This window comes from Coffea arabica, chromosome 5e (assembly GCF_036785885.1).
Source record: "Coffea arabica cultivar ET-39 chromosome 5e, Coffea Arabica ET-39 HiFi, whole genome shotgun sequence".
NCBI lineage: Eukaryota > Viridiplantae > Streptophyta > Magnoliopsida > Gentianales > Rubiaceae > Coffea > Coffea arabica.
This window is the reverse complement of record NC_092318.1, coordinates 43,208,497-43,235,308: the sequence shown is the minus strand read 5'-3', so window position 1 is coordinate 43,235,308 and position 26,812 is coordinate 43,208,497. Positions and strand designations below refer to the sequence as shown.

The 26,812-nt window shown below is 34.5% G+C and overlaps 2 protein-coding genes across 5 annotated transcripts; one reads left to right on the top strand and one right to left on the bottom strand.

The window, feature by feature from the left end:
- Positions 1-6,590: 6,590 nt before the first annotated feature.
- Positions 6,591-13,823, top strand: LOC140003875 (NEDD8-activating enzyme E1 regulatory subunit AXR1-like). Of its 4 annotated transcripts, XM_072048708.1 has the most exons (15): positions 6,591-6,730; positions 7,316-7,488; positions 7,601-7,764; positions 8,546-8,656; positions 8,747-8,826; positions 8,944-9,094; positions 9,175-9,268; positions 9,848-9,936; positions 10,173-10,246; positions 10,347-10,509; positions 10,991-11,076; positions 12,762-12,845; positions 12,930-13,110; positions 13,265-13,363; positions 13,447-13,823. In XM_072048708.1, exons 1-14 carry the CDS (start codon positions 6,693-6,695, stop codon positions 13,346-13,348), a joined length of 1,572 nt encoding a protein of 523 aa, XP_071904809.1. In that variant the 5' UTR covers positions 6,591-6,692; the 3' UTR covers positions 13,349-13,363; positions 13,447-13,823. The 4 variants fall into 4 exon arrangements, 3 of the variants coding, with proteins under 3 accessions (XP_071904809.1, XP_071904810.1, XP_071904808.1); XR_011814289.1 differs by lacking the exons at positions 13,265-13,363; positions 13,447-13,823 and adding an exon at positions 11,221-11,301 and having other exon boundaries at positions 12,930-12,961; XM_072048709.1 differs by having other exon boundaries at positions 7,601-7,749; positions 13,265-13,823.
- A 1,465-nt stretch (positions 13,824-15,288) lies between these two features.
- LOC113690835 (protein RRP6-like 3) lies at positions 15,289-25,142 on the bottom strand. Its single transcript, XM_072048706.1, has 12 exons — positions 24,733-25,142; positions 24,395-24,645; positions 23,913-24,011; positions 22,466-22,549; positions 22,245-22,331; positions 21,624-21,744; positions 19,909-20,123; positions 19,769-19,813; positions 19,052-19,563; positions 18,446-18,938; positions 17,060-17,664; positions 15,289-15,643 (listed from the first exon to the last, which is right to left on the bottom strand). The coding sequence occupies exons 1-12, from the start codon at positions 24,977-24,979 to the stop codon at positions 15,562-15,564; spliced, it is 2,841 nt and encodes a 946-aa protein (XP_071904807.1). The 5' UTR covers positions 24,980-25,142; the 3' UTR covers positions 15,289-15,561.
- Between the last annotated feature and the right edge of the window lie 1,670 nt (positions 25,143-26,812).

Here is a 26,812-nt window from a genome sequence, read left to right as displayed (position 1 = left end):
AGAGGGCCAAAATAATTGATTTTTTTAATCAAATCAACCTCTCTTATTAATAAAAAAAATTCCAAACTTGACTTGCAAAACTTTTAGTTTCTTTAAACAATGAAAAATTGTTCAGCTATAGATAATAATTTTTTCCATTGTATACTTTACAAATAAATGATAATAAGATATGACTAAAAATCTCACGAATAAATTTTTGAAATCTAAACAAAATATTTTGGTAAGACTAATTCCTTATATGCCTATCTTATAAAAATATGACACTTGAATTTTACATTTCAGCATATATGGAGTAAGCACTATTTTGGTTCTCGTTTATTTGAATAATGAGAAAATTTAATATCTAATATTTTATTCTCAATTGGGCCAATCAAAACTTTTTAAATTGCTAACAAAGAAAGTAATGCATATGGAAATATTAAAAACTAAATGGTAGTAAAAGTTACAAGTTTAGTTCTTAATACTTATAAATCAATATAGCACTCAAGTTTCTCCAAAACAATTTGAAAGCAAAAAATAAATATTTTTTATGGCTCGAAACGCATGTCCATGAGACAATGACAATGGCTAATTGGTTGTCACTTGCTGAGTTACCCATTATCCAAGATTGTACCTCTTGGATACTTCAAGATTATTATCTCAAGGATATCGCATCTCATGAATAGTTTGACCTTGTCATCTTATCAACAACAACCATACGTTTAAAATATTCCATGGTTAGATATTTGTTTAGGTGTTTTAGATCATATGCAAAGTTTAGATGTGCTTCTCCAATTACCTCCTCCATATTTGTCTAAGCCTTGGAGAGATAACCTATATATTACATAGTGTGAGTAGAGAAAGATGGTTAATTCTTGTATCAATCTTGCCCTTCTAATAAGGAACTATAAAATATAACAATAAAGCAATATTCTCAATAGATTTATATATACTAACCAATTTGATGCACAAAAAAACAAATATGAACATTTTATGAGTTTTTTCATTCTAAAAAGCATTCAATTCTAATATTACATAACATGAGCTAAAAATATATTTGTGGAAAGTAAACTTGGATCTTAGTTTTGAAACAAAAAAGAATAAATTTTTTGGATCAAATTTTGGCCCCGTGCATTCTACGGGCTCACAAGAACTTGGTTATGATGATACATTTTGGATACAATTAATTATTGAATTTAATATTTGTATTTCAAAAACAAAACATGTTTATTTCCTTTAATTTCAAAATGTTTCATAATCATATTATTTTACTTTGTATTGATTTTCTAGCAAATAACACCTTAGATGACTTTATATGACTCAAGGCATGGATTTATAACTAGTTATTTCTTAGTTGGCTACTAAAGTGAGATTCAACATGTAAGGATAAATCCCAACTCATGAAGCCAACTTGAAATTAGGCTTATTTATTATCTTTATTAGAGACACCTTCTCTTAACTTTATTCTAAAAGTTCTCTTTTTCAAAGTAATTATTAGGACTTTTACAGTCGAGACGCAATACATAATTATTTTCTAACAACTCACATTCTCATGATCTTTTGCATAAGTTATACTAAAATATTAATTCTATTTCATATAGTTCAAGTCTCGATGTAGTAGCCACATAGCTTCAAACTTATTTTTGCAATTTCTAATGTCATTTGAAAACAGTTAATAATACATAAATCTCTGTGACACCTAATTGCCTATGATGACTGTCACAAACATATTGTTATCCCAATAATGATGCATCGCAAAAATCTGTTGAGCAATCTTTGTTTTGTTTTATTTTTTTTAGGAGAAGTGGGATTTAAAAAATGGGGAGTGGAAGTGGGTGATTACTGAGTTAATCCCAAGACCTCTAAATTTGGAGTTTCAATCTTGACCAGCCCCTGGATTTTTATAATTAATTAAATTACATTTTTCTCCCTTGAGATTTAACCAAATTACGAAACAGATCTTGAGGTTTATCTATATCATTAGAAGACCCTTAAAAATCATAACTTCCTAACACTTACACTCCTTTTGTTAGTCAACTAAGGGTGCGTTTTATAAAATTGAAGTCTGAAAATTGAAATCTGAAAACTGAAATCTGAAGTCTGAATGTATTAAGTTATTGAATTGTTAAGTATTAAATTTAATGCATTTAAGTGCATATCACATTTAATGATAAATGAATAGTTTATCACTTAATTTTGGAAGCAAGTTTTGTCTAAGAAATTCAGTGCCAATTAATTAACGGAAAATCGTCCAAAACGTCCCTCACATTTTGCAAAATGACTTTTTTCGTCCCTCACTTTTAAAAGTGTAATTTTATATCGCTTATGTATTCACATCAGTCAAATTTAGTCCCTAACTAGGTTTCCGATCATTTTTTGGCCGGAATCCATCATGTGCAAGGCACGTGATCATTTTTGAAGGGTAAATTTGTCAAATTATATTTTACATAATCTAATCTATAGTCCTCCACATTTTATAAAATACATTTTTCATCCCTCACATTTTATAAAATGATTTTTTTATCCCTTACATTTCACAAAATGAATTTCTCCATCCCTCACATTTCAAAAAATGAATATTTTTATCCCTCACTAATTATGGGCCTGTTTGGAACCTGAGTTTTTTGGGAGTTTGTCTAAAACTTTACTGTAGTGTACTGTAGAAGTTTTTGAAAAAAATTTGTAGAAAGAAATTTTTGTAAGATGAAAAATTTTGTAGAAGTTTTTGTAAGGTGAAAAATTTCTTTTTTCTTTTTTTTTTCCTTTTCTATTTTTTTTCTCTTTCCCTTTCTTTTTCTTTTTCTTTTTCTTTTTCTTTCTTTCCTCTTTCTTTTCTTTCTTCTCTTTTTCTTCTTCTTCTTCTTCTTCTTCTTCTTCCCCGTTACCTCCGCCACCCCCAGCAGCCTGCCAGCAACCGCCACCCCTCTCCTCCCTTTCCCCTTCTCCTCCCCTCCCCCCGCCGCCCCCTCTGCCCCGCCTTCCCCCTCCCCCCGCAGCCCCCCTCTGCCCCTTCCCCCTCCCCCCGCCTTCCGCCTTCCCCCTGCCCCTGCCCCCCTCTGCCCCACCCCCTCCCCCCTCCTTCCCTCTCCCCCCGCCGCCCCCTCTGCCCCTCCCCACTCCCCCCGCCTTCCCCCTCCCCCTGCCGCCCCCCTCTGCCCCTTCCCGCTCCCCCCGCCGCCCCCCTCTGCCCCACCTTCCCCCTCCCCCCGCAGCCCCCCTCTGCCCCTTCCCCCTCTCCCCGCCGCCCCCTCTGCCCCTTCCCACTCCCCCCGCCTTCCCCCTCCCCCCGCCGCCCCCCTCTGCCCCGCCACCCCCGCCTTCCCTGTCCCCTTCCCGCTTCTCATCCTCTTTCTTTTCTTTCTTTTTTTTTCCCCACAGAGAGGTGGGAATGGTGCCGGACGTAGAGAGAAAAAAAAAAAAGACAAGAGAGGATGATGGCAGGGGAGGAAGAGGGGGAGAGGGAAAAAAGGGGGAAAAAAAAGAAGACCGGCACCGGCACCGGAAATTGATGCGGAAACCGGCGACAGAGCCGGCAATGGAGGTGGTGGTGGGAGAGGAAGAAGAAGAAAAGGGGAAGGAAATTTTTTTTTTTGTTGTGTTTTGGATATTTTAAGTGTGTAGGTTAAAAATTTTATAAGTTTTTTGGGTAAGTTTTTTGGGGTTCCTGTAGCACAAGTTGTTAAAAAACTAGTTTTATACAAACTTGGTAAAAAACCAAGCTTCCAAACAGGGCCTATGTGTGTGAGGGAAACCCTAAAAAAAAAAGTGTGTGAATACATTTTGTTTAAACACATGTATATGTCTATTTGATTTTGCTTAATAATACGAATAGCATAAATATATGTATGTGTCTATTTGATTTCACTTAACAATACGAATACCATATATTATACGTGATCATTTGATTTCATCTGGTATTAGCTAGTAAAAAATTTTGCATTCATTGTCAAGTTGGCCAATAAAGCTATTTTCGGTCAAAATACAATAAGAATATGCAAATTAAGGTTCTATTAGTAAATATTAGTCATAATCATACAAAAAGAGAAGATAGCCCACAAGTTGGGCCCAATTACATACATGTGTTTATACTATTATTATTAAGCAAAATCAAATAGACATATACATGTGTTTAAAAAAAATGTATTCACACACATAATTAGTGAGAAATGAAAATTTCATTTTTTGAAATGTGAGGGATGGAGAAATCATTTTGTGAAATGTGAGGGACGAAAAAATTTATTTTATAAAATGTGGAGGACTATAGATCAGATTATGTAAAATATAATTTGATAAATTTACCCTTCAAAAATGATCACGTGCCTTGCACATGATGGATTCCGGCCAAAAAATGATCGAAAACCTAGTTAGGGAATAAATTTGACCGATGTGAATATGTAAGGGACATAAAATTACACTTTTAAAAGTGAGGGACGAAAAAAGTTATTTTACAAAATGTCAAGGACGTTTTGGATGATTTTTCCATTAATTCATTCAAATGTTCAATTTTTTATTATCAAACGGTCTAAATATATTAAGATTTGAATTTATTAAGTTTAAGTGCTGAATTGAGTTATCAAACAGGACCTAACTTTGACTACCTAAGTTTTAGCAGGAACAATGGATAAAATCGAGTGGATGGCTTAAAGGACCTCTTCAACCCGTAGTAGTCTTCTTCTTCCTCGTCCTCAAAATATCTGACACCTTAATCTTATATTGAGTGATGGCTGTAAGACTCTACCACAGCACCACAACTACCATCCCCTACTTCTATAAGTTACCCAATTTAATGATTTATGAATAACAATTTTTACATAATCCAAGCCACCAAAAGACATCCCCAAAATACTACCATCACTGAGAAAATCTATGTAAAATCTAATGGAACTATGAAAGAAATATGAAATATATATATATATATATATATATACACACACCAAAGATAACAATTTCCTTGTCATAACAACCAAATTCTACATATGATAAGAAGAAATCAGTACATAAATAAGCTTTTTCCAAATCAACCATATATATTCAAATCTTAATTGCTAAATGCATTTGATTCTTCTTTTCATGGGTTATTAAATCCCTGTAAAGCTTTACCTGATTAAGAGCACGAGGACCAATCTCCTTATTTGCTACCTATAGACATGCACGGTTGCTTGTGTCTTGTATAGTGATGAAACAATATATATCACGTGAATGGCAAAGTTGAAGACGCAAGATGGTTATTACATTCCTTACGATTATGGTCGTTTGCTTTCCCTTTTCATTTGATTAAATTTACCATAATTTTTTTAAAATTTTCAGCAAAAAGTCTCTTTTTTCTTTTTTTCTTGATCTCCATTTTTCTAGTTATTAGACCATCTTTTTTCTTAAGGAAAAAAGTTTAAACTCATTTAGAATTTCTATTGAAGAAAAGAGCTTTTGATATATTTTTAGTTAAACAAACGTCTTTACTAAAAGAAACAAAAAAAAAAAAAATCCCTAAAAGAAGTCTTCAAGTTTGTTTTTGTTTTAATTTTTAGTACTTTTGCATAGAGGGCACTTCTGTACTTTTAGTATTTTCTATTTGCTGGTTGACGGATGTTACTTATAAAAGGGTCATCGTAATATGGTTAAACCTATAGTCTAAACTATAGGGAAGGTAAATGTAATTAACCCTTTATTATATTATAGGGTAAATTACAATTCTCCCCTCTAGTTTTCTCCAAAATTAGAGATCTCCCCTCTTGATTTCAAAATAACATGTGGATCTCCTTCATCATTGCTCTGTATCCACTAAGCATTTATGATAGTTTTCGCTTTGTAATTTTACCCTTTACTTTTCTTGTTCATGTTCCTTATATCAAACAAAAAAGAGTTGTTAAAACAAAAATTTTGAATTCTAACCTATATTATTTATTCATGGAAAAGTAGAAAAGAGAGATTTAAAACAAAAATATTTTAAAAATACAAGCACTTAGTCAAAAAATAAAAAATAAAATTGGCGGAGAGCTAACTTTTATAGCTATACGTACATCAAGTGTCATCAATTTTATCCTACCTTAAATTTTGATGAAAGGAAATTATAACCCATCCTATTCTTTTTTTTTATTTTTAAAACACTTAGATGGCATTAATAATTACTCATGTGGCATTTTTGATACATTGAAGGGAATTTATTACAAAATTACTTTAATCTTTTAGGGGAAGTTTTTGAACAAACAATAGAAGAATTGCTAAAATTAAAGGAAAGATTAGCTTGATTTACCTAATATCATATTTATGGTACATTTTGTCCCAATACAATATAACACGGGAGCCCGTTGTATGACTATATCTGTAATTCCTTTAAATCCAACGGGTTTAAACACAATTTCATTAAACTATAGGGGATGCAAATACAATTAGTGTGTTCAGATTGTCAATTATTTTACGTTATTTACACCTTATTTACATATACTTTACTTGTATCATTGACACATTTTTCAATTATCTTTTTATTTCACATACATCATTTCAAAAAAGGGCTACAATACTTTTTTACAAAATTATCTCAAATAATTTACAATCAAACACACTCAGGATATCCTTTCGGAAAAATTCAGCTTTTTTTTTTTTTTTTGGTCAGAGTAAAAATTCAGCTTCTTGAACCCCACAGCGTAGTAACCAAGCAAGCCAGCGAAAGTCAAGAAAGCTCCATACACACTGCCGCACGTTCAGTACACAGCAAAATGGCGGAACCCAAAACGAAGTACGATCGTCAGCTCAGGTAACTTATTCTGAAGCTTTTCTTTGCCTCACTATTTTCTTTATTGACCCTTTTGACCTTCGGCATTGTCTCTATTTACTTTTATTAGTAATAGCTTTAGGGCAAGAAGTATAGAATTTATTGATATTTTTCCGCTTTAGCGTTGTTTAATTATTTATTAGTAATAGAAATTTCAAGTTTAAACGTTATTTGTAAATTTTATTGGATATCTTGGATTGAAATTAGTTGATTAATTATTGCTTTGTACATTGATCTTGTTTTAGTTGGCCTTAAAGCATAATCGCTTTTCATTTTCTTTAAGTTGGTTCTGTTATCCAGAATTCGAGTGAAATTAATATCACTTTTTGCGAAGCTTTTTTTTTTTTTGATAATAATATTGCAATGTTACGATTTTTGTACTAGGGTTATAGGAGTTTTATAATAGTAAATTTGGTTTAAGATATTTAATCTTGGTTCGAGTTCGAAAATGGTTATAAAGAGTTGAATTTTGTGGAGAAGAATGGAGAAAGTAAAACGAGAATATATGAGTTTTTATGATTATTTACTATATTTGTTTATTTTTGTACTGCAAATTTGGTTTCTCAGAATATGGGGTGAGCAAGGACAGGCTGCACTTGAGAGATCTAGTATATGCTTGTTGAATTGTGGGCCAACAGGTTCAGAAACATTGAAAAATCTTGTTCTTGGTGGGGTTGGAAGTATCACCATTGTCGATGGCTCAAAAGTTGAAGTGGGTGACCTTGGGAATAACTTCATGGGTACACATTTTGCTTTTGACATATATTTCTATGAACGTTGTCATTTATGTGTTGTGCTGTTAAACTGTGTTTTTTGATCGTCTTTTCTGATTTTTAATTGTAATTGTTGTAGTGGACGAATCATGTGTGGGACAATCGAAGGCCAAATGTGTGTGTTCATTTCTTCAGGAGCTAAATGATGCCGTTAAAGCCAAGTTTATTGAAGAGTATCCCCAGGCATTGATTGAGTCAAATCCATCATTCTTCTCACAGTTCACTCAGGTAGTGGCCACACAGGTATGAATTTCTTTATTTTTTAAGTTAATTCTTTGTTGATTTATGTCACATATATGATTAATGACGTAGACTCATTTAAATTTATGGGCACCATCAAGCTTGGCAATAAGATTTATAATTGAGACAAAGTCAAATTAAACATCAATGTAACCTTAATTTTCTACTGATCCATAGTGATTGGAATTCATATTGATTCCTAGTGCCTCATTGCTTACATATACTTAATTGGAGATATATGAAGGAACAAAGAAGATTAGTTTCTCTGTTATTGTTTCTGCAATTTAATATAACTAAGCCAGCATAGTTTGAGTTGTCAAATTTGGTGTTAACCTCTTAAGCTATCAGTCTGCTACATCGCTTTATACTTGAATCAATTGGGTCAAAGGGTCAAACTGATGACCATTTACAATCCTAAGATATCCCCTTCAAAGGAAGCAATTGGGAAATTTTTTTTCCTGGTTAACTGCAGTAAGTTCCAACTCCTTTGTAGCCTACTCATGTTAAACCTTCTATCTAGTGAATTAGGCTGTTCAAAGTCTTTGATTTCTGGAGTTTTGGTTGGATCTAAGCATTCAGAAGTTACTTGCGGGGAATCTATCCTAACACTTATTTTTTTTTAAAGAAAATTAAACATGGAAAGATGCACTTTCAGCCAGTAGATGTAGTCATGGAGTGGTTGAGATTTTACTGCCGAGGGGATTTTTGATGTCTACCTTCACTTTTAAAAGTAGAAGTCATGAATTGATGTTATTTACATATCTCATTGTCTTTTTTTTTTCAGCTGGTTGAAGATTCAATGGTGAAATTGGACAGAATCTGTCGAGATGCAAATGTTGCTCTGGTATTTGCACGCTCATATGGTCTAACAGGTTTTATTCGGATCAGTGTGAAGGTGACTGACTTTTGCTTTCACATTTGCTGAGATAATTGGACAATTTACAAACTTTAACATTTGAAATCTCATAGTTACATCCTATTGCAGGAGCATACTGTGATTGAGTCAAAGCCTGATCACTTTTTGGATGATCTCCGGCTAAATAACCCATGGCCAGAGCTCAGAAGGTTAGTCACAGTACTTCTGCATGTGCATTGATTGTTTCTGAGAATGTTAATTCTTTTGATGGTGTTTTTGCCTTCAATTTAATAGGTAGATTCTGATGATATATTTGTTACTCATAGTTTTGCAGACACTATTGATTTGAACACATCTGATCCAGTCGTCCATAAGCACACCCCTTACGTCATCATTCTCGTTAAGATGGCAGAAGAGTGGGCAAAAAGTCATGGTGGATGCCTTCCATCAACTAGAGATGAGAAGAAACAATTCAAGGTTCAAAATTTGGTTTTCACTTGCGATAATATTTTATTCTAGTTTGGTTTCTGAGACCGTTCTTGTTTTAATTATCTTAGGACCTAATTAAAGCCAGGATGATTGCAATTGATGAGGACAATTATAAAGAGGCAATGGAAGCTTCATTTAAAGTCTATGCTCCTAGAGGAATCAGTAAGTAATGATTTTGCGGATTCAAGACATAATTAGAGTTGTTGGGAATTGTAGTAATTGGGTTTGAGCACATTTTTGAAGTCACATGTTGTCACAACTACTGCAAATCTTATACTAATGAGTGGGATAGCTGGGAACTGCCTAGCAGTTCTGATTTTGGTTGTTTTAGAAGTATTTTTTAAGCTTTGGGATGGAAATAAGATTCTTGATCAAGATCGTATCTTGAACTTGCCTCTTCTGATAATCTGATTCCGTGCTTATATTTGTGCCTATTACAAACTTTTTGAATGTGGAACCAAGTGCTAATGGTATATTAATGTTCTACTAATACTAGAAAATTTGTGTTTCAGTTCATTTTAGTTGATTAAATGATCTGCTTCTACTTGAAAACTTATAGTATTTGCATGCATTAATTACATTAGTAGTTTGCAACTCAAGTTTGACTTGCTTTTAGGTTGGTATTTCACTTTCCTACTCATGTCAGAATTCTATTTTTACCGGTCAACGTATTTTTGATGTAACAACTATATTTTATTTTCGTAGAAATGTATATTTATCTTTCTTGATTTCACAATTAAGGTTCAGAGTTAGAGAAGATAATTAATGATGGTAGTGCTGAAGTTGGTTCAAGTTCATCAGAGTTTTGGGTGACTGTGGCAGCTCTAAAGGTAACTTTTTGTGGATTCTGTATGCTCTGTTTTTTTATCATACAAATATTAGCTCTCATTTTTATAATAAATAATTAGCAAATTCGTCTGCTAACATTTCATTTTATGAAATTAGTCTTCTAGTTTAATAGATTGACTATCTATTGTAATTTCGTTCAACAGTTCTTTAACAACCTTGAATTTCTACCCTTTTGACCTGCATGATTGCCCAACCATATTTCATGCCTGCTCTGCAGGATTTCATTGACAATGAAGGGAATGGGGAGGCACCTCTTGAGGGTTCAATACCGGATATGACATCATCCACTGAGTTAGTGACTAGCATTTTTGCAGGACAAGCAGTATTTTGTCATTTACGTCTATGAAAATTATGACTTGTATATTATAGAGCTTTTCCGTGTACATTGTAGGTTGTATGTAAATTTGCAGAAGATTTACCAAGCAAAGGCTGTGGCAGATTTTATTGCTATGGAGCAAAAAGTCAGGCATATCCTGAAAATAATTGGTAGAGATCCATATAGCATCTCAAATGCTTACATAAAAAGCTTCTGTAAAAATGCAAGGAAACTCCGAGTAAGTCTGTTTTATTCTTGAAATGTTAATCCAACTTTCAGTTAGAAGAGTGATTGTTTGGAATCGTCACTTTTCAGCAAATTTTGCATTGAATGGATCCATGATGAGATCCTTTTGAAACTGTTTGACTGCAATGAAGAAACTCGTTTGTTTTAATTTGACCTTTGGCAAAACAGGTCGATAGATATTGCAATGTTGCAATGTTCAGCTTGGCAGGGGCTGTGAGGGTGTTATATATTTCTCCGTCACATTGTGTTTTTGTTTTTCTTTTGTTTCCCTTTTTCTTGTATTTCCACCCTGTTTGGTGTATTTTTGTGTACAGTAGATATCAACTACTGACTTTGCCAGACTAAGTAGAGAACTGCCCTTTATTATTGAGTCCCTCAATTCTATGAGGACTGAAACATCATGCTGTGTTGAACTGTTTTTATCATATCAAAATGTTCTCTTTTAGTATCTGAGGCATATGATATGGTTTTAGGTTTGTAGGTATCGGCCCATTGAGGATGAGTTCAACACCCCAGTCCAAGCAGAATTACAGAAGTGTCTGACTGATGAAGACTACAGGTATATACATGCTTATCAGCTTTTCTTTGGTTTATGGGCTAGTTTCTAGAAAAAAGGAAGTGAAAAATTATTTGATGTCACTTTATAGAGTGGATTTTTCAGACTGGCTTAAACCTTGAGAATATTGTTTGTATTGTTTTGTAGTAACTGAGGGGGTTGAAGACCAAGAAGTGAAAGGGGGGAAAAGAAAAGAAAAACTGACCTTTGTTAAAGGACTGCTCTCAGGTTCATAAATTACATTTGGGATGCTTGATCTAGATAACATTTCAGGAAAAGTAGTCCTATTCTATAGTAAAAGTGACTTCGGAGCTGGGTCTGACATTGATATGCATGTTTTATCTATTTGACTAGCTACTAATGTGAAGTTTTCTTTCAAGGACTTAAAAGTTTTTTGGAGCTTCATTATATAGATCTGTCATTGTCAATGGCTTGAAACCTAGGTTTCTTTACTCAATGGAACCAAAATATGAGTAAGGAGAAGAAGAATTAGAAGAGTAGTTTCATTAAGTTCAAAATAGGTTACATATTAAGGAACCAGAAATACATTTGGGATGCTTGATCTAGATAACATTTCAGGAAAAGTAGTCCTATTCTATAGTAAAAGTGACTTCGGAGCTGGGTCTGACATTGATATGCATGTTTTATCTATTTGACTAGCTACTAATGTGAAGTTTTCTTTCAAGGACTTAAAAGTTTTTTGGAGCTTCATTATATAGATCTGTCATTGTCAATGGCTTGGAAAGTCTGACCAGACTTAATTTGAAACCTAGGTTTCTTTACTCAATGGAACCAAAATATGAGTAAGGAGAAGAAGAATTAGAAGAGTAGTTTCATTAAGTTCAAAATAGGTTACATATTAAGGAACCAGAAATACCAGTACAAGTTTTCTTAAGTTTATAGTCTGCTGTGGTTATCCATTCTCCCGGTTATCTGCAGAAGTCATCATCTCTTAGAGCTCTGCACTGTGTAGGGAAGGCCCGTTGATGGTTAAGAGAAAAAAATGTAGGGGAAAGTAGTAGTACAGCATAAAACTGAGGCCTCTTACCCGAAAACTGAGGTTGGAAGAAATGAGTGATTTCTGAGTCTAGTTTATTGAGAATGGTTGGAAAAACCCAAAAGGGAAAAAAGAAGTATATTTGTGCTAGGGAATTGGGGTTTAAGGATAACATACTACTATTTGTTTCTAGTATTTGAAGTTGTATCTCCTTAGTTGGCATCCTTATTGGAGGTTGTTTTATTTTGTATATGCAATTCATAGGTGAGACTTTTTTTTCTCCCTGGTTGAGTTTTTTGATCATTCATTCAAGTGGCATCACCTCTTTTGAAAGCTTTCTGTTGCACAAAATTAAGGACTGTGTATGGGATTTTCTGTTCAACAATTTACATAATAAGTTACTCTCGTCTGTTTTGTTTTTATTGTTGGCTCAGAGAGATTGTTACAGAAAGGAACTGTTAAGACATTCTGCTTGTTTCTAGTAAATCATTCAAAAAGCTAGGATTAAGAGAAATTGATATCGATCTATCAGCATTTAACTTTTTTTTTTTTACTTTGTTTCCAGCACCTGCAAAACTTTAGGAGCTGATTGCAAATAGTTAGATATCTTACTGCTCTTTCTAGATTTGTCACATGTCACATGTTCAGCATTGTGATTTCTCTTTATTTGGCCTCAAATTTTGTGTTATAGTTATGCTGCAGGGTTCTACATTCTGCTTCGAGCTGCGGACCGTTTTGCTGCAAACTATAATAGTTTCCCTGGCCAATTTGAGGGGTAAAACCATAATTTAGACACATTCATTGCGGAAACGCTATTTGATCATCATCTTAGCGATTCTGCTATTTTAATTTTCTGCAGTGGGATGGATGAGGATATTTCCAGATTGAAAAGTATTGCGGTCAGCCTCCTTAGTGATCTGGGCTGTAATGGTTCATCTTTAATAGAAGATCTTATAAATGAAATGTGCCGGTATGGTGCTGCAGAGCTTCACGCTGTGGCTGCCCTTATTGGTGGAATTGCATCACAGGAAGTGATTAAGGTTGGGATGTCTTTCCTTTCATAATTTTTTGGGAGAATGCAGACATAACCGTCCAATTTAGTAATGCTGAACTTTCTTGCCAAGTTATGGTCTTTTTTAACTTTCTCCACAATTACGAATATATTTAAAGCCAATCATTTTGCCTCTACTGCAGCTCATCACAAGGCAGTTTGTTCCTATGTCTGGGACTTTCATCTTCAATGGCATTGATCACAAGTCTCAACTGTTACTGTTATAAGTAGTTTCAGCGATGGTATGTCTTTGATTACGTTTCTTTAGTTGTGGTACCAGATTCGTGAAGGATCTGATGTGCATTTCTAGTTAATTCTTGAGCAGATCAGATTTCTCCACTTCTGAAAGCACAGTGCTTGAAATTTATATTTGAAAGCTGGAAGATGGACATGCTCAGATGGCTGAATAGCGGAGGTTATTTCGATGGCTTTAAATTTATATTTGCACCTTATCCTTCTTTATTTTTCCGCCCATTTTGGTTGAGGGACATTTCTGTACCTGGCCCATGGTTGATTAGTTGAGGACAACACAAGAAGAGTATAGAGTGAACTGCTGAAGTCTAAATTTGTGCAGTCGATATAATGTAACTAGAGATTTCAGCTCAAGGCTTTGTTGGAGCCGAGGGTAATAGAACAATCAGGGGCTGAATGGTACACCCAAGGAAACAAAATGGAAATGAATATTGAAGGTTATTAAGAGAATTCCCTTTCTTCTCTCTCTCTCTCTCTCTCTCTCGTCTTTTTTATTCCTCTTTCCACCCACCTGTGCAGAAAAGCCCTAATTTGGCAAAAGTCTGTCAGCAATATCTCGGACCGGAATAAATGATTAAGAAACATTCTTCACTAGTCCCACCGTTGAAACTAGAGGTGGCAAATCAATCCACTTAACTAAATTTATCCATACCCGTTCATGAATAGATATGTATGGATATCTTAAATTTTTGTATATGGGTAAAAATGAGTTACCTAATGATACTCATTTAATAAATGGGTATTATTGGGTAATCCATCAAACCCAATTAACCCATTTAGAATTCTCTTCCCCTAAATCTCTTCTTTTTTTTCACCCATTTTTTTTTTCAAATTTTTCATTTTGTCATGATGTTAACTACTTTTGTTTCATTATTATTATTATTTGTTGGTTTTATTTTCTTTTAGTTTGTTAACTTGCTCATTTTTCGGCATTACCAATTTATGATAAATTTGAGCCTCTTTTCTTATCTTTCTAAAATGAAATTTTAAATTTATATATGAAAAAATGTTAGGGATTCAAAATTTTTGGATTAAATTTTTATATTAACTTTTATAGTACTTAGTTCAAATTTTTATACTCTTATTATTCAATTGTTAAATAATATGTAATTTTGTGAAATAGAGTATAAATGAAAAAAAATTGGTAATTAGGCTTATTGAACATTATAAGTAAATATTTAAAACTAATTATGGGTACAAAGAGTGGTATAAATTGATAACTTAGTTTGCAAAAATGAATTTAAATGAATTTACAAAAAAATTAAAATAAATGGGTTATAAATGGATAATTGGGTTACCCCATAAAAATTTTGACTTATTCATTTATACCCATCTAATTAAATGGGTATAAATGGGTATAAATGAGTTGATTCACTTATACTCATTATCAATTTTATCCAATCCAAACCCGTCCAAGTCACCCATTTTGACACCTCTAGTTGAAACCAATAGATAGGAAAAATTGCCCTGAAATTAAGATTGAGCTTAAATTTTTGCTAGTAAATTTGAACCGAAGAGATCTTCCAGTTATTCCACCTTAGGCCCGAGTATACAGTTGAATCCTGTTTTCCCTCTTGGTTGATGTCGCAATGCCTTCAAAAATCCGTGCAAACAAACTCGAGAATTTGCCACACTCTGGTGCATCACCGAGCAGTCCATTAGAGCGGACAAATTCTGAGGTCGCTGCATGATAGCTTCATATGAATAGCAACAATCTGCAGACTTGCAAGGCCCTAATCTGAAAAGGCAAACTCGTTCAAACATTGCCAACCAGTCCTTTTTAAATTGGAGTAAATTTGAGGTGTTCAGTTTCAAGAATAATGAAGACGGAAGAGGCCTATCAGGCGGAAGGATTGCAGGTTTGAAACTAAAATCCCCAACGAAAGAGCAGCTCAATGCAAAACAACAAGGAAGGTTTAAAGCAAATGGTTTTCTTAACAATGCATAGAATAGATGATCCTTGCATTTGAAAAGTATTCCACTATATAAGCTACAGCTCCAATGCAATCACTTGTACAAAATTCGTCTGATCATTGGAAAACCACGATGATAAGGAAACGAACAAACAAATGAATACATAAACAGAGATAAAACAGATTACATCTCCTAGTTTAACGATGCTAGTGCTCTCCTAGAATAAAATGAAAATTAAAAGGGTCTCTTGCAACCTGGCAGATTCAAGTCTTGATCATTTTCCCGATTCCTCAGCAGCTGCAGAAACTTTCTTCACAGGCTTGTACACGCTGAAATCCCCAAAGTCCCTCTTACCACTGGCAAAAAACCACCAGACATCAAATCCTTACACAAAAAATTCAGAAACCATACAATACACACTCCTGACACCTGAAATCCAATATTCAAAAAGCAAAATATTCCACTTCTGTGGTTCCATTCAAAATATTTGGCAACATATTATGCAGTATTTTATTATTTGTGATAAAAACTTGCTTCATTCTGATAAATGTACTTAAAGAGTACTAGAGGTTCACCCCTTCACTTCTTAGCATCCTTCACAATCGAGAAGGACAAGACGCAAATTAACCATATGAGAGTGTCCAACCTTATTCCCAACAAATGCTTCCTACTTTAAGAATTACGTACTTTCAAACACTCAAAAACAGGTTCAAGTATAACAATCATGAAAGTACAAGCAACTGCTTTGTGAACTTGGATTTTAAAGTGCAGGGATCCAACCACAGGAACAGTTTTAAATCCATTTTAGATGCTTTATAAACATGCAGACATGTACGCATTAACAAAGAACTGGTAATATTGATACTGAAATTCACATATTAGAACCAAGAATAAGATAATTATGCCTCTATGCTCACAATGCATAACTGGAACTGCAAGAGAATAGCTATTATAAGTCTTCAACTTGCAAACAGAGGACAAATAAACTGTATGTACAGGACAAAATATGTTTAAATCGCAGTAATGCATTTACATATATCCCAGAAGCAGAATCTGATGGAACTAAAAAAATCCACATCCAGAAGAAAGCCAAAATACTTTAGATAAGTATCTCAGTTTGTATGAAAAGTAGATATCAAATCCAATCAGCACAAAAAGCTAAATCCAACAATCCTAGGGCTTCCAAAAAATTATGATCCCAACATTATAGGATGTGTACTATATTACAAAAAGTGCACCATCTGAGCTTGATTTTCACTGCTTGCTAAATCATTATTGTGATGCCACGTTTCCTAGAGATGCTACCCTTATAGTTTTACTTGGGTCCTACAGTTTCTTTATCCTTGAACTCATATGTAACCATTTTTTGTTTTGGTTTGAATTTTTTTTTTAAAATTATTTGTATACTGACTTAATCATGTTGCATAGCTTCATTCTATCACTAAATCAAGATACAATGTGTTTATGGTATAAAAATCACACAGAACTCTAAATTTAGCATCCAAAATTCTACACACTTTCACTTGACAGTTTAGTTCAAACATTCTAGGCCTTTTAAGTTTCAACTTTTGTGCTGCATTTGCCTTTGGCATGTTAAGACTTTAAATACCATTTCAAATTAAAAAACACTCTTTCATGTGTGGGAATCTAAAAAGGCACTTCTGGGGGTCCAGCATTTTACAAACAGTTGCCATAGGTTGTAAGGATTGAATAATGACTAGATATTACATCCCATATGAGCACACCATACAAGGTCACTGCCATAAAAGTACCTGTGGTTCACATCCCATCCAGCAGGTAAGAAGCGAGGATGAAGAGCATCAACAAAAACTTGTCTCCATTTCTGGCAAAATTCAAGGATTCCATCCTCACCATATTCCTTCAGTAAATGATCAACAACTAACTTTCCATGTGGTCCATGCCCAAGTAGCGAATACTTTGACTTGTGCTTCGATGAAAAATTTCCATTATACGTTGAGCAGATCAAATTTTTCGCTCCATTCAATGGACTTCCACTTTCAGCAACATCAGAATCTGAAAAAGGTATGCAATTGGTATTTCGAGACTTAGTACTGTCCGAATCTACTCCTTTACTATGGGCCGAAGAGACTTCACCATTGGCCAGAGTGTTGGAACAAGTAGAGTGACCGCTTACGTCCGTTCTCATCTCCATCAAGTTTTGACCATTACTTTGTTTGCTACATGTTTCTTTACTATCTGTATCTGTACCAACCAAAACTTGAGAACTTGCATGCTTGAATTGTAGTCCTCTTTTTTTCCCTAGTCGTTTTCTCTCATAAGGACTCATCCCAACTAGCAAAGCCTTTTCCAGATCTTCATCTGATATTTCTCTACCTCCATAGTACTGCATTACTATCTGCACAATCGATAGACACAAAAGCTCATTGAAGAAAATTCAACCACTGCCACTAATAAAACAAAGAGAGGAAACAATGGCAAAGACATTTTAGACTTGTCTGACTTTCCAATATTTTATCTATTATAAGCATTTACAGTGAAAAGGAAAGCACTGCCAATAGAAATCAAAAGATGCAACACTTGGCCATGAAGAGATGTTGCTCCTAACGCGCATTAAAAGTTTTCCCCAAACAAATGATAGTAACAGCAATAAAATATCTAGACACTATATGGAAGACAGAATGGACTCAAAACTCAAAAGGTTTCAAAGTCCTCATTTTCTGAAATCTGAAATACGAGAGAAAATGGGATATTAATGCTAAAGTTAGAGATCATACAATAACCAAATCAATATAATTGGACCAGCAATATGCAGTCAATTACCATCCCATGGTGTTTGAAGTACCATGTCTAAAGGACCATTGAAAAGTATTATAAAGTGAAGTGTCATAAACTCAACCAGATTAGAAAAAATAAAATAAAATCTTTGCATAGAACATTAGTGCAGATATACCACACATTGGAAAATATTTTTGGATATACCATGTCATTTACCAAACATTGCAGATATACCACACATTCTTACTACCATTCTTCAAGGAAATGCAAGACTATCAAGAAAATATAGGGTCTGCAACTTGATGATCTTACCATCATTTTACTTTTGACTACTACTAGTACCTTTTCATTCATTGCTACTACCCAAAATGAAAATACAGAAAGTTGACAACTATTCATACCTGGGTTAATTCTTCACGGCGTTTGGGTGGCATTCTTTGCCCATGGCGCAACAAAGCCATTGCTGCAGTGCGCAACTGCAAAGGAGATACGCCTACCTCCTCAAAATGTACATCAGTCGATTCACTTGTATTTTGAACTTGATCAGAATCAATTACTTTACGAATGTAAAGTGGTATTCCAAAGTCTGTAGCTATTTGTTTCTTGTACTTCTCGGTGGCAGCATGTGCGATTTCATGACAATCCACACAGAGAAGCACAATATCATGAGAGCGATGACTCTTCAAATGTTCAGGGAAATGCATTCTGTAGCACGAAGGTATAACCCGGTACCGTAAATAGTGATTCCCTTCACCACAACAAACACATATGTTTTTCTTACTTTGAATATAGAAGTCATTCCCCTCATCCTCAGGGCGACCTTTGGGTTCAAAGAGAAGTATTATAGCTGGAGGGTCATCTTCAACAAGTCTTGCCAGATCTCGATTAAGATACCTTTGACAATAAATATTCATATTCATTGGAGACTCCATATATTTCTCACAAGTAGGCTAGATTTGGAAATTAAGTAAGAGTAATGCAATCAAGAAGAGAGAAAATAAAGTTACCAGTCAAGCTTCTTCCGGTCACAGTAACATAACAATCGGCCATCGTTTGCAAAGATTCTGCAATTATGATAAACTGGGGATTTGCAGGAGAATTTTTGAACGAATAACTCTCTTGAAGCCATACGAGCAACTTGCTTTGCAGCTCTAAACCCATTTGGTTTAGAAACTGTTCTATTTGTTGGTTTTAGGCTAGTTTTTGATAGCAAAACATAGTTATATATTGACAGGGGACAAGTCCCATCTGAGCCTAGGTGCTTTTGTAGGATTGGAACTAACCAATCATCATCCTTGCCTATATTATCTTGAAACAGTAAATAAAAATCTTCAAAGTGACTGCAAACAACAGGCGATGGAGATTCGAGAAAAGAACCAAAATTCACGGAATCAGAATTTAGATCAGCTCTTGAGATGGTATCATATATTTCCATCTCAGTTGTTGGAACCTTTGCTGCAAGCATGCCTATGGCTTGCTCAGATAGGACATATCTCAAACTCTCATCATGAACTCGGGCCTGAACAGATGTATAACAAACCAAGATGCAAAGCCTCAATTGTCTAGCAATCTCAAAGACTCAAATTGAACATGGATCTAGCAAGTCATAGGCTATTCTTCAGAAAAAAGGCAGCTGGTACTTGAAATTACAAACAAATAAAATAAAGGGCCAAATTATTATACATGCTCTCGAGGAAGAAAAGCACATAGATACATTCACTTACCATTACATCCCTCCAAGCACAAAGACGTCTCACAACAGCCTGAAACTGAATTATCAAGAGAAAGACAAAAGTTACTAACTCATCAACATACAAAATTTATGATATTTATGAAAACAAAGAGAAAAAAAAATCATCGATACCTTAACCTGGCAGGAGCAATTTTCCTTTGTCTCACAACAGCAATTTGATTGGAAACTTCCTTGATCATTCAAATTACGAGAAATGATCGATGCTGCAGCAGATTCTCCTGGATAAGCTTCAATCTCCTTTGTGTAAAGTTGCAGACAAGACGCATTTGAACGCCGACTAGCCTCGAGAACAAAATGGAATGTGTCATCGGGACGCGATGAATTTTCTGCTACACTACTGTATTCAGGATTCGGACACTTTACAAACCAAAAAACAATATGAGAGTGAACTTGTTCTAAATGTGCCTAAGTTGACAAGAAGAAACATCCCACTTATCATCTAATTTAATAGCAAAATTTTTGATAAGGGGCCTTTTTTAAATCTTTATTAATCTTGAGGAATATTTCAGACAGCTAGACCACAAGCTGATGGTTAGTAACAAATGCTAATCTAGTTGTAAACCATGTCATGAGTCATGACTTGTATCTGATATGCAAATGAGTACTATAAATCATCATATCCCACAAACAAAACAAATTGCCTTTTAGAAACTGAGAGAATGTGCTTTGCAGTAAAGGCTGATACTCTGAGAAACTAACGAGTAATTTGGATTGAGTAACTCAACTTCATTTGAATTAATTCAACTTTTGAACCAGATGATCGTGTCTCCATCCAGTTGGGTTTCTAGGGATATAGATAACCTTCTAAATGTTTACCATCATGTGACTAACAGATCCAAAGAATGATACATACTGAAAATGTTGACTCTGCTGACAAAAATGTACCCAGATTATGATCTTCATGTATATAAAGCAACAAAGATGAGTTTTGGTGCACTATTATGTTTAATAATATTTTGAAAACTACAATATGTATAAAATACAACCTTTTTTTACATACACGACTTTTTTTTTTTTTTACAAAGAGTTCATAGAACATTGGCACCAGAAAAGCCTGAAATACAGAGGGGAAAAGGCCTGGAAGTCAGCTCGTGTGAGCTCAAGTATGGAAAGAAAGGAATGAGCAAGCTTCTAACTGACTGGAAAGCTCCTTTTGGATAATAACAACTCCTATTTCCAGGATTTTTCAAATTATTTTTAGGATTAATCTATTATACACTGAAAGTGTACACACTGCCAACCTTGGATGAATGACAACTAATGTAAATTTGAACTTGAAATTCAAATTTTGGACATGTGTAATACATCCAACGGTGATGGTGCATACACTGTCTGTGCATGTAAAATTTGCTCTTATTTTTATTCATTATTTATTTATTTACTTTAGAAACTGAAAAGAAATCTTGACATGCATAGACACTTGGATGAAGTGTTGGGGGTTTACGAAGTCTAAAGCTATGTATTACAGCTATTAATCAACTCCAAGTAGATTCATGCTTTAGATACTATTGGTTTGTCAGACTCACTGACTCCATAGAAGTTTTCTGATAGAAACACATGTTAGCTAATTTCACTATATATATATATATACGTGTAGTGGCTACTCCACAATATTTCTTTTCAAATTATATATTTTAGAAATCCATCATATAAACCAGTTCTCAACTGTTGACTTGTAAAACTCTCAGTAAGTTATTGTCGGAGAAAAGTATGATCAATTTTAGAATACCATAAAAATTTAAAGCATGAATGCTAGAGAAGTCACAGAATCTACAATCAACACATAATTTCAAATTTTGTACAACAAGAGTAGGTACGTTGCGTACCTGTTCCATATAGTTTGAGCTCTGAAGTAAGACAATTTGCTACATACAAAAGATAGTGTGCATCTGTACGTGCATATTGCACCATATCTGCAGGTAAGGGACGCTGTCTCCAGTCTTCTCGCTGCATTTTAAGTGATGAAACAAACCCCATTAGGTGAACCAAGACACCAATAAAAGTAGAAAAATTTTGCCAGCTAAAACATGTGATCAAAAACTGATATCCAGCGTTGTCTTCTACATCATAGTTAATCATTTATTTCAATACTAAATTTCTTACTACAACTTATGATGCTACCAATTGGTAACATAGGAAAAGAAGGTCAAGCAAGATAGACAATAGTTGAATCCCTAAGCAATTTCAATTTTCCAGTCCATCAGAGTTGGCCAAAGTATAACAGGCTTTAGTTTATAAAATACTTTTAAGATCTAACTACGATGCAAACCAAATCTAGTTCATTATGCTAATCCAACTTCCCCCATCTTGTATCTAATTTGTCCAGATAATCTTATTCTCTTTTCTTGTATATTTTGCTATTGCGAGAAGTCACTACTTGTTTTGCCAAAACAGATGATCTTTAGAAATTTTCATAAAATTGAGAGACAGGAAAGAAAGATGCTAACCTGTAACAGTTTATTTTTAACAACTCCACAATATGCTTCAAGCAAATATGCCAATGACTTTTGTGGTTTCAACAGCACATCACATGCCTGAATTATACAACTCCAAATGTCAAAGTCAACAAGCAAGATGCTACGCTCTACTTGAACTCTCTGTTCAATCCCATCAAAGGCACGAGACATGAGATAAATGAAAGGCATACTAAATCATGATGGTAGCTCACCTTTGCTGTATCAAATAGATTAACCAGATATATATGAAAATCTCTTTGAAGCCAGAGAATATCATTATCAGCTCCATGGAACACCTACATCAGTGGTAAGAACAAATTAATTTGGCATCAATGCGATTTGTTGTGAAGCATCACCATAATATACAAGGAAAGCAGAAAAATATGGAACGAGTATATCTGATATAAAATCTTTTGTTTCAATATTGACATCAAAATATGAAAAGGCATTGTTCACTTCCACGAGATATATTGCTAAAATCATTGATGAAAGGATGTAGATGATTATCTGGTTAATCTAGAAAGCCACTCCATGTATGCCCCCGATTCTCCTCTATATGCATGTCTATGAGAAAATCATAGATAATAGGAAGCAGATGAGAAAGTTATAATGCAAAGCAGTGGAAGCAAATAATGATAAATTATACATAAAACAAATCCATTCTGCTATTTCACTACAAGACATCTAACTTCCTTTCTCCAAGTCTGATCAGCGGATTAAAAGAGTAGCCTTTCTCGTTATTGTCATTTCTATTCAGATTAAAGAATTATGCAAACTATACTTAACCGTGGTACTTCGACCCATCTTACCATCAAAGATGTAGATGGTGCCAAGGAAGTCAGAGCATACTGTGTTTCTTTAAGGATGCGAATGAGCCTAATTAAGCCAAACATTCCAGTTTTTGAGATTTTTTTTTACCATTTTAATGAGTTTGAATATGTGATCATTATCCAGATGATTAGAAAGGGTCATTATTGAGCCAAGCTTGAGTTGAATTTGAGTCGCTTGAACCTTTTTACACATAAATACTATGTTGTATGCTTATCATGCTGAGTTTGATTCCAGTTTGAAAAGTTAATGATTGCTAACTCTTCTTGATGCTTAGTTGGCAAATGAAGCTACCAAGTCAAGTCCGGTTAAAGTATCAAGTAGCTCAATTCAGTTCTTAAAATAGAAAAGGACAAGAATAAGGTTTCATGTTGGCAAACTACCTCCTCACCTCCTAAGACACAACTGAAATGATAACCAACCATGTATGTCAAGTAGAAGCAAACAAGTCCTTTACTTTTGAGTTCATAAACAACTCAATAAACATAGAAGCAATCATTTTATAAAATCCTGGCCTTTTTCTTTAGCTGTCATCCGACAAGTTCAATAGCCTCCTATTGAACTAATATTATGTTGATTCACGTATACTTACTATTCCACAAATATCAACATTTTTTCTTTCAAACGTGTTTCCTTTTTCTTTTCTTTTAAGTGTGGATCATTACACATTTCTTGAGAAAGAAAAATGGGATGTTCAAATTTCAAAATTTAAAATTTAATGACAGCTGGCTATTTATAAGTAGTTGTATACCAGTTATAAGTTGAAGAAGAAGATTCACTACAAGCAATAAAAAATAAATTAAATCAACCATACCATGTGTACTAAATTACCTTGCAAATTAGAGGATCAGCAAACACGGGCTGAAGAATTCCCATCACATCATGCAAGGCAATTGTATCCACCAGATAGTCCTTACTTTTTGTCGATATCTATTCAAGAAAAACCTCACATTAAACACAAAAACTCATATATTCTATATCTATGAATTAACTGAGTACAGTATTATGCCTCAGGGATGCAAATACACATCCACCTTAGCACTTAGATGCTTATTTCTTTTAAGAAGACATAAGACATTTCTATGGTTTCCCATATCTACCAACATTATATCAGCACATACACATGAACATTAAAAATTTACCCTTTCTTTTTTTTCAGAAAAATCCAATAGAACCCAGTTTGCATTGTATTGTACAGGAAAAAGATACCATTTTGAACAATTTAAAAATTTTTTTACACAAATGTGTAAAATTTTCACTCCTCACATACTCGAAAGGCATTCGTTTCCAAATACAAACACAAGTATCCATACCTGAATGAGAGATGTGATGCCTAAGAAAGATCGCAAACTATGCTGCTCAGTATCAACACCAAACACTTTCTCTTTACTCAACACCTCAGCAAGCTCCTCCAGCTGCGACTTCGTTTCAACCCAAACATAATTATCAGCCTTATCCCCAATCATTTCCACTTCCCCACTAAAAAGTTCCACAAATGCTGCGTTCAAATTCTTCAATAATTCCCCAATCTCCGCCTTGTACGGATGCACATTCACATAATCCCCTGCCAAAACAAATTAAAAGAAGCTAATTTCATTAACATTTCCAAACAAAATTAAAATTTTCCTTTTTTCCACCTCTTCAAATTTACCATTGGCGGCGCCGGCAGCTTCCTGGAGCTTCAAATGCTTGAATTGAGAGTAAGAATTGTCTGCCACAACGCGTTTGAAACTGAATTGAGGTTTTCTAGGAGATTCTGTATCGAGATAGCAAGATTTCGATTGTTTCTTCTGTTTTTGCCTTCTGTTTTTTCGAATTTGTACTGCCAAAATGACGGAGATCGCCACCGCGACTGTGATTGAAAGTGCAAGCTTGAACTTGCTGCTTCGATCTTCCATGGTGATTTAGCGTTTTCTGGAATCTGGATTTTCCCCCTTTCTTCTTCTTTTTCAACTTCAGCTGGGCTGCATTGGGATGAGTCAAAACGACCGGAATTTGAAGGTTTTGGTAGGGAGGGGTTTAAGGAGGCTATTTGTTTGTTGTTGAATTTAAGCAGTAAAAGTGGGTTTGGACTGGGCCGAAGGTAAAATAGCTCAATTATTTTTTTTTTAGTAACCCGAAACATGCTCGACTCGAATCCTTAGGATCCGAGCCGGCACATCAAATCAGAGGAGTGCGCCACGGTCCCCCGCAGCGACCCTGAGTCAGTCACATGGATTTAAGTCCAGGATAAGATTCGAACTCAAGACCTCAAGGATTCTTAAGAGCTCGCTTACCGTTGGACTACTCCTATGAGGGCAATAGTCCAATTATTGATGGATTTGGGGCAGGAACGCACCCAGTATAGATCATCTGGTACAACTACAAGACCCAGATATGGCTCCAAATGGAAAATTTATCATACAACTTTTATTGGAAATGAGTATTCGTGAAATCAAAAGGTGTTGGTAAAATGTGTCAACTAACTACTTTGACTAGTTAGTCACCAAGAGAGTCTCAAGGCTTTACTTGGGTGTAGCTGATCAAGAGATCAAATCCTTTGACTTGCATTCTAAAATCCAGAGAGCTTCCTGAAATGTTTTGCCAGCGGTTACGCACCCATCTGAACTGGTGATGGTTCAATCCCCCTGGATTCCCCTCTTGGGTATACTGGGTCACACCCCTTTTCATAGTATAAAATAGAAATAAATCTATCGTGTTCGGAAAAAAAAAAGATAGTAAAATGTGTCAATAGTTTTTGAAAATATATTTAGCTGTTTTTGTATTTCTTGAGTTTTGAATTTAAAGCAGACTAATTTGTTTAACCAGTGTAAATAGATTTGAGTTTATTAAATGTTGCAAGTCAATACTTAAAAAAAAAATGAAAGAGTGAAATTGACCACAAAATATTGAAGGGCTTACAAAAAAAAAAAGGGAAAACATACTCGCCACCTTTTTTGTTGTTTCCTAAGGGCAAAGTAGGAGAATTCAAGTAAATAAACAAAAATTTTTGGTACCAAAAAGTTTGGATGGGGTTGGCTTTAATCAACACCATGGGTTAGGGCATGCCTCCGAAACCATGGATGGTTTACAGGAATTTTTACAGATTGACCACCAATACAGCCTTACAGGTACGTATTGTCTATCAACACATCCTTATATTAGCAATTAGATTTGAACATCCGACCTTTTGTAAGGAAGTGACCAAAATTTTCTATTCTATACGCCAAAGGTACACAATAAAGATACAAAAATTAGGGATTAGTATATAGTTCTAGCATTCTTTTTTATCTTCTAAGTTGTAGCATAGAGAATTTACGAAGAATGAGGGATTGATGTCATATTGAAACTATTTAGAATCTGTTTGATAGCTCAATCCATTCAATTAAACTTAATCTTTTAAGTTGCTGTTACTTTAGCATAGAGAATTTACAACTTTTGTGGGACAAAATAAAATTGGCTTACATTCTTTGTGTTGTGTACTAAGTGCATGTAACTGAAGAACCAAAACAAAGAATGAGGGATAGATGTCATATTGAAACCACTTAATCATCATGCTTTCAAACGCATTCTAATTCAGATTTTGTACATTTTTAAGGCTTATTTAGCATAAGCCAACATGAAAGACTTCAAAGCAAATGACACTTATTCTAAAGGTGAAATGAGTTGGTAACTAATAATGTACGTAGTTAATGACAGATTGGTCATGGAATTTGGCAGTCAAAAAAATCAAGCAACTTAATATGAGTTGA

Bases quoted from the DNA above. Each gene is read 5' to 3' on its own strand.
- LOC140003875 (XM_072048708.1), top strand. From the start codon at position 6,693: ATGGCGGAACCCAAAACGAAGTACGATCGTCAGCTCAG. The intron at 8,657-8,746 runs GTGACTGACTTT...ATCCTATTGCAG, and splicing joins TTATTCGGATCAGTGTGAAG to GAGCATACTGTGATTGAGTC. The intron at 10,510-10,990 runs GTAAGTCTGTTT...ATATGGTTTTAG, and splicing joins AAAATGCAAGGAAACTCCGA to GTTTGTAGGTATCGGCCCAT.
- LOC113690835 (XM_072048706.1), bottom strand. From the start codon at position 24,979: ATGGAAGATCGAAGCAGCAAGTTCAAGCTTGCACTTTCAATCACAGTC. The intron at 22,550-23,912 runs GTAATTTAGTAC...CCACTGATGTAG, and splicing joins CTGATCCTCTAATTTGCAAG to GTGTTCCATGGAGCTGATAA. The intron at 18,939-19,051 runs GTAACTTTATTT...TTATTGTCAAAG, and splicing joins GACCGGAAGAAGCTTGACTG to GTATCTTAATCGAGATCTGG.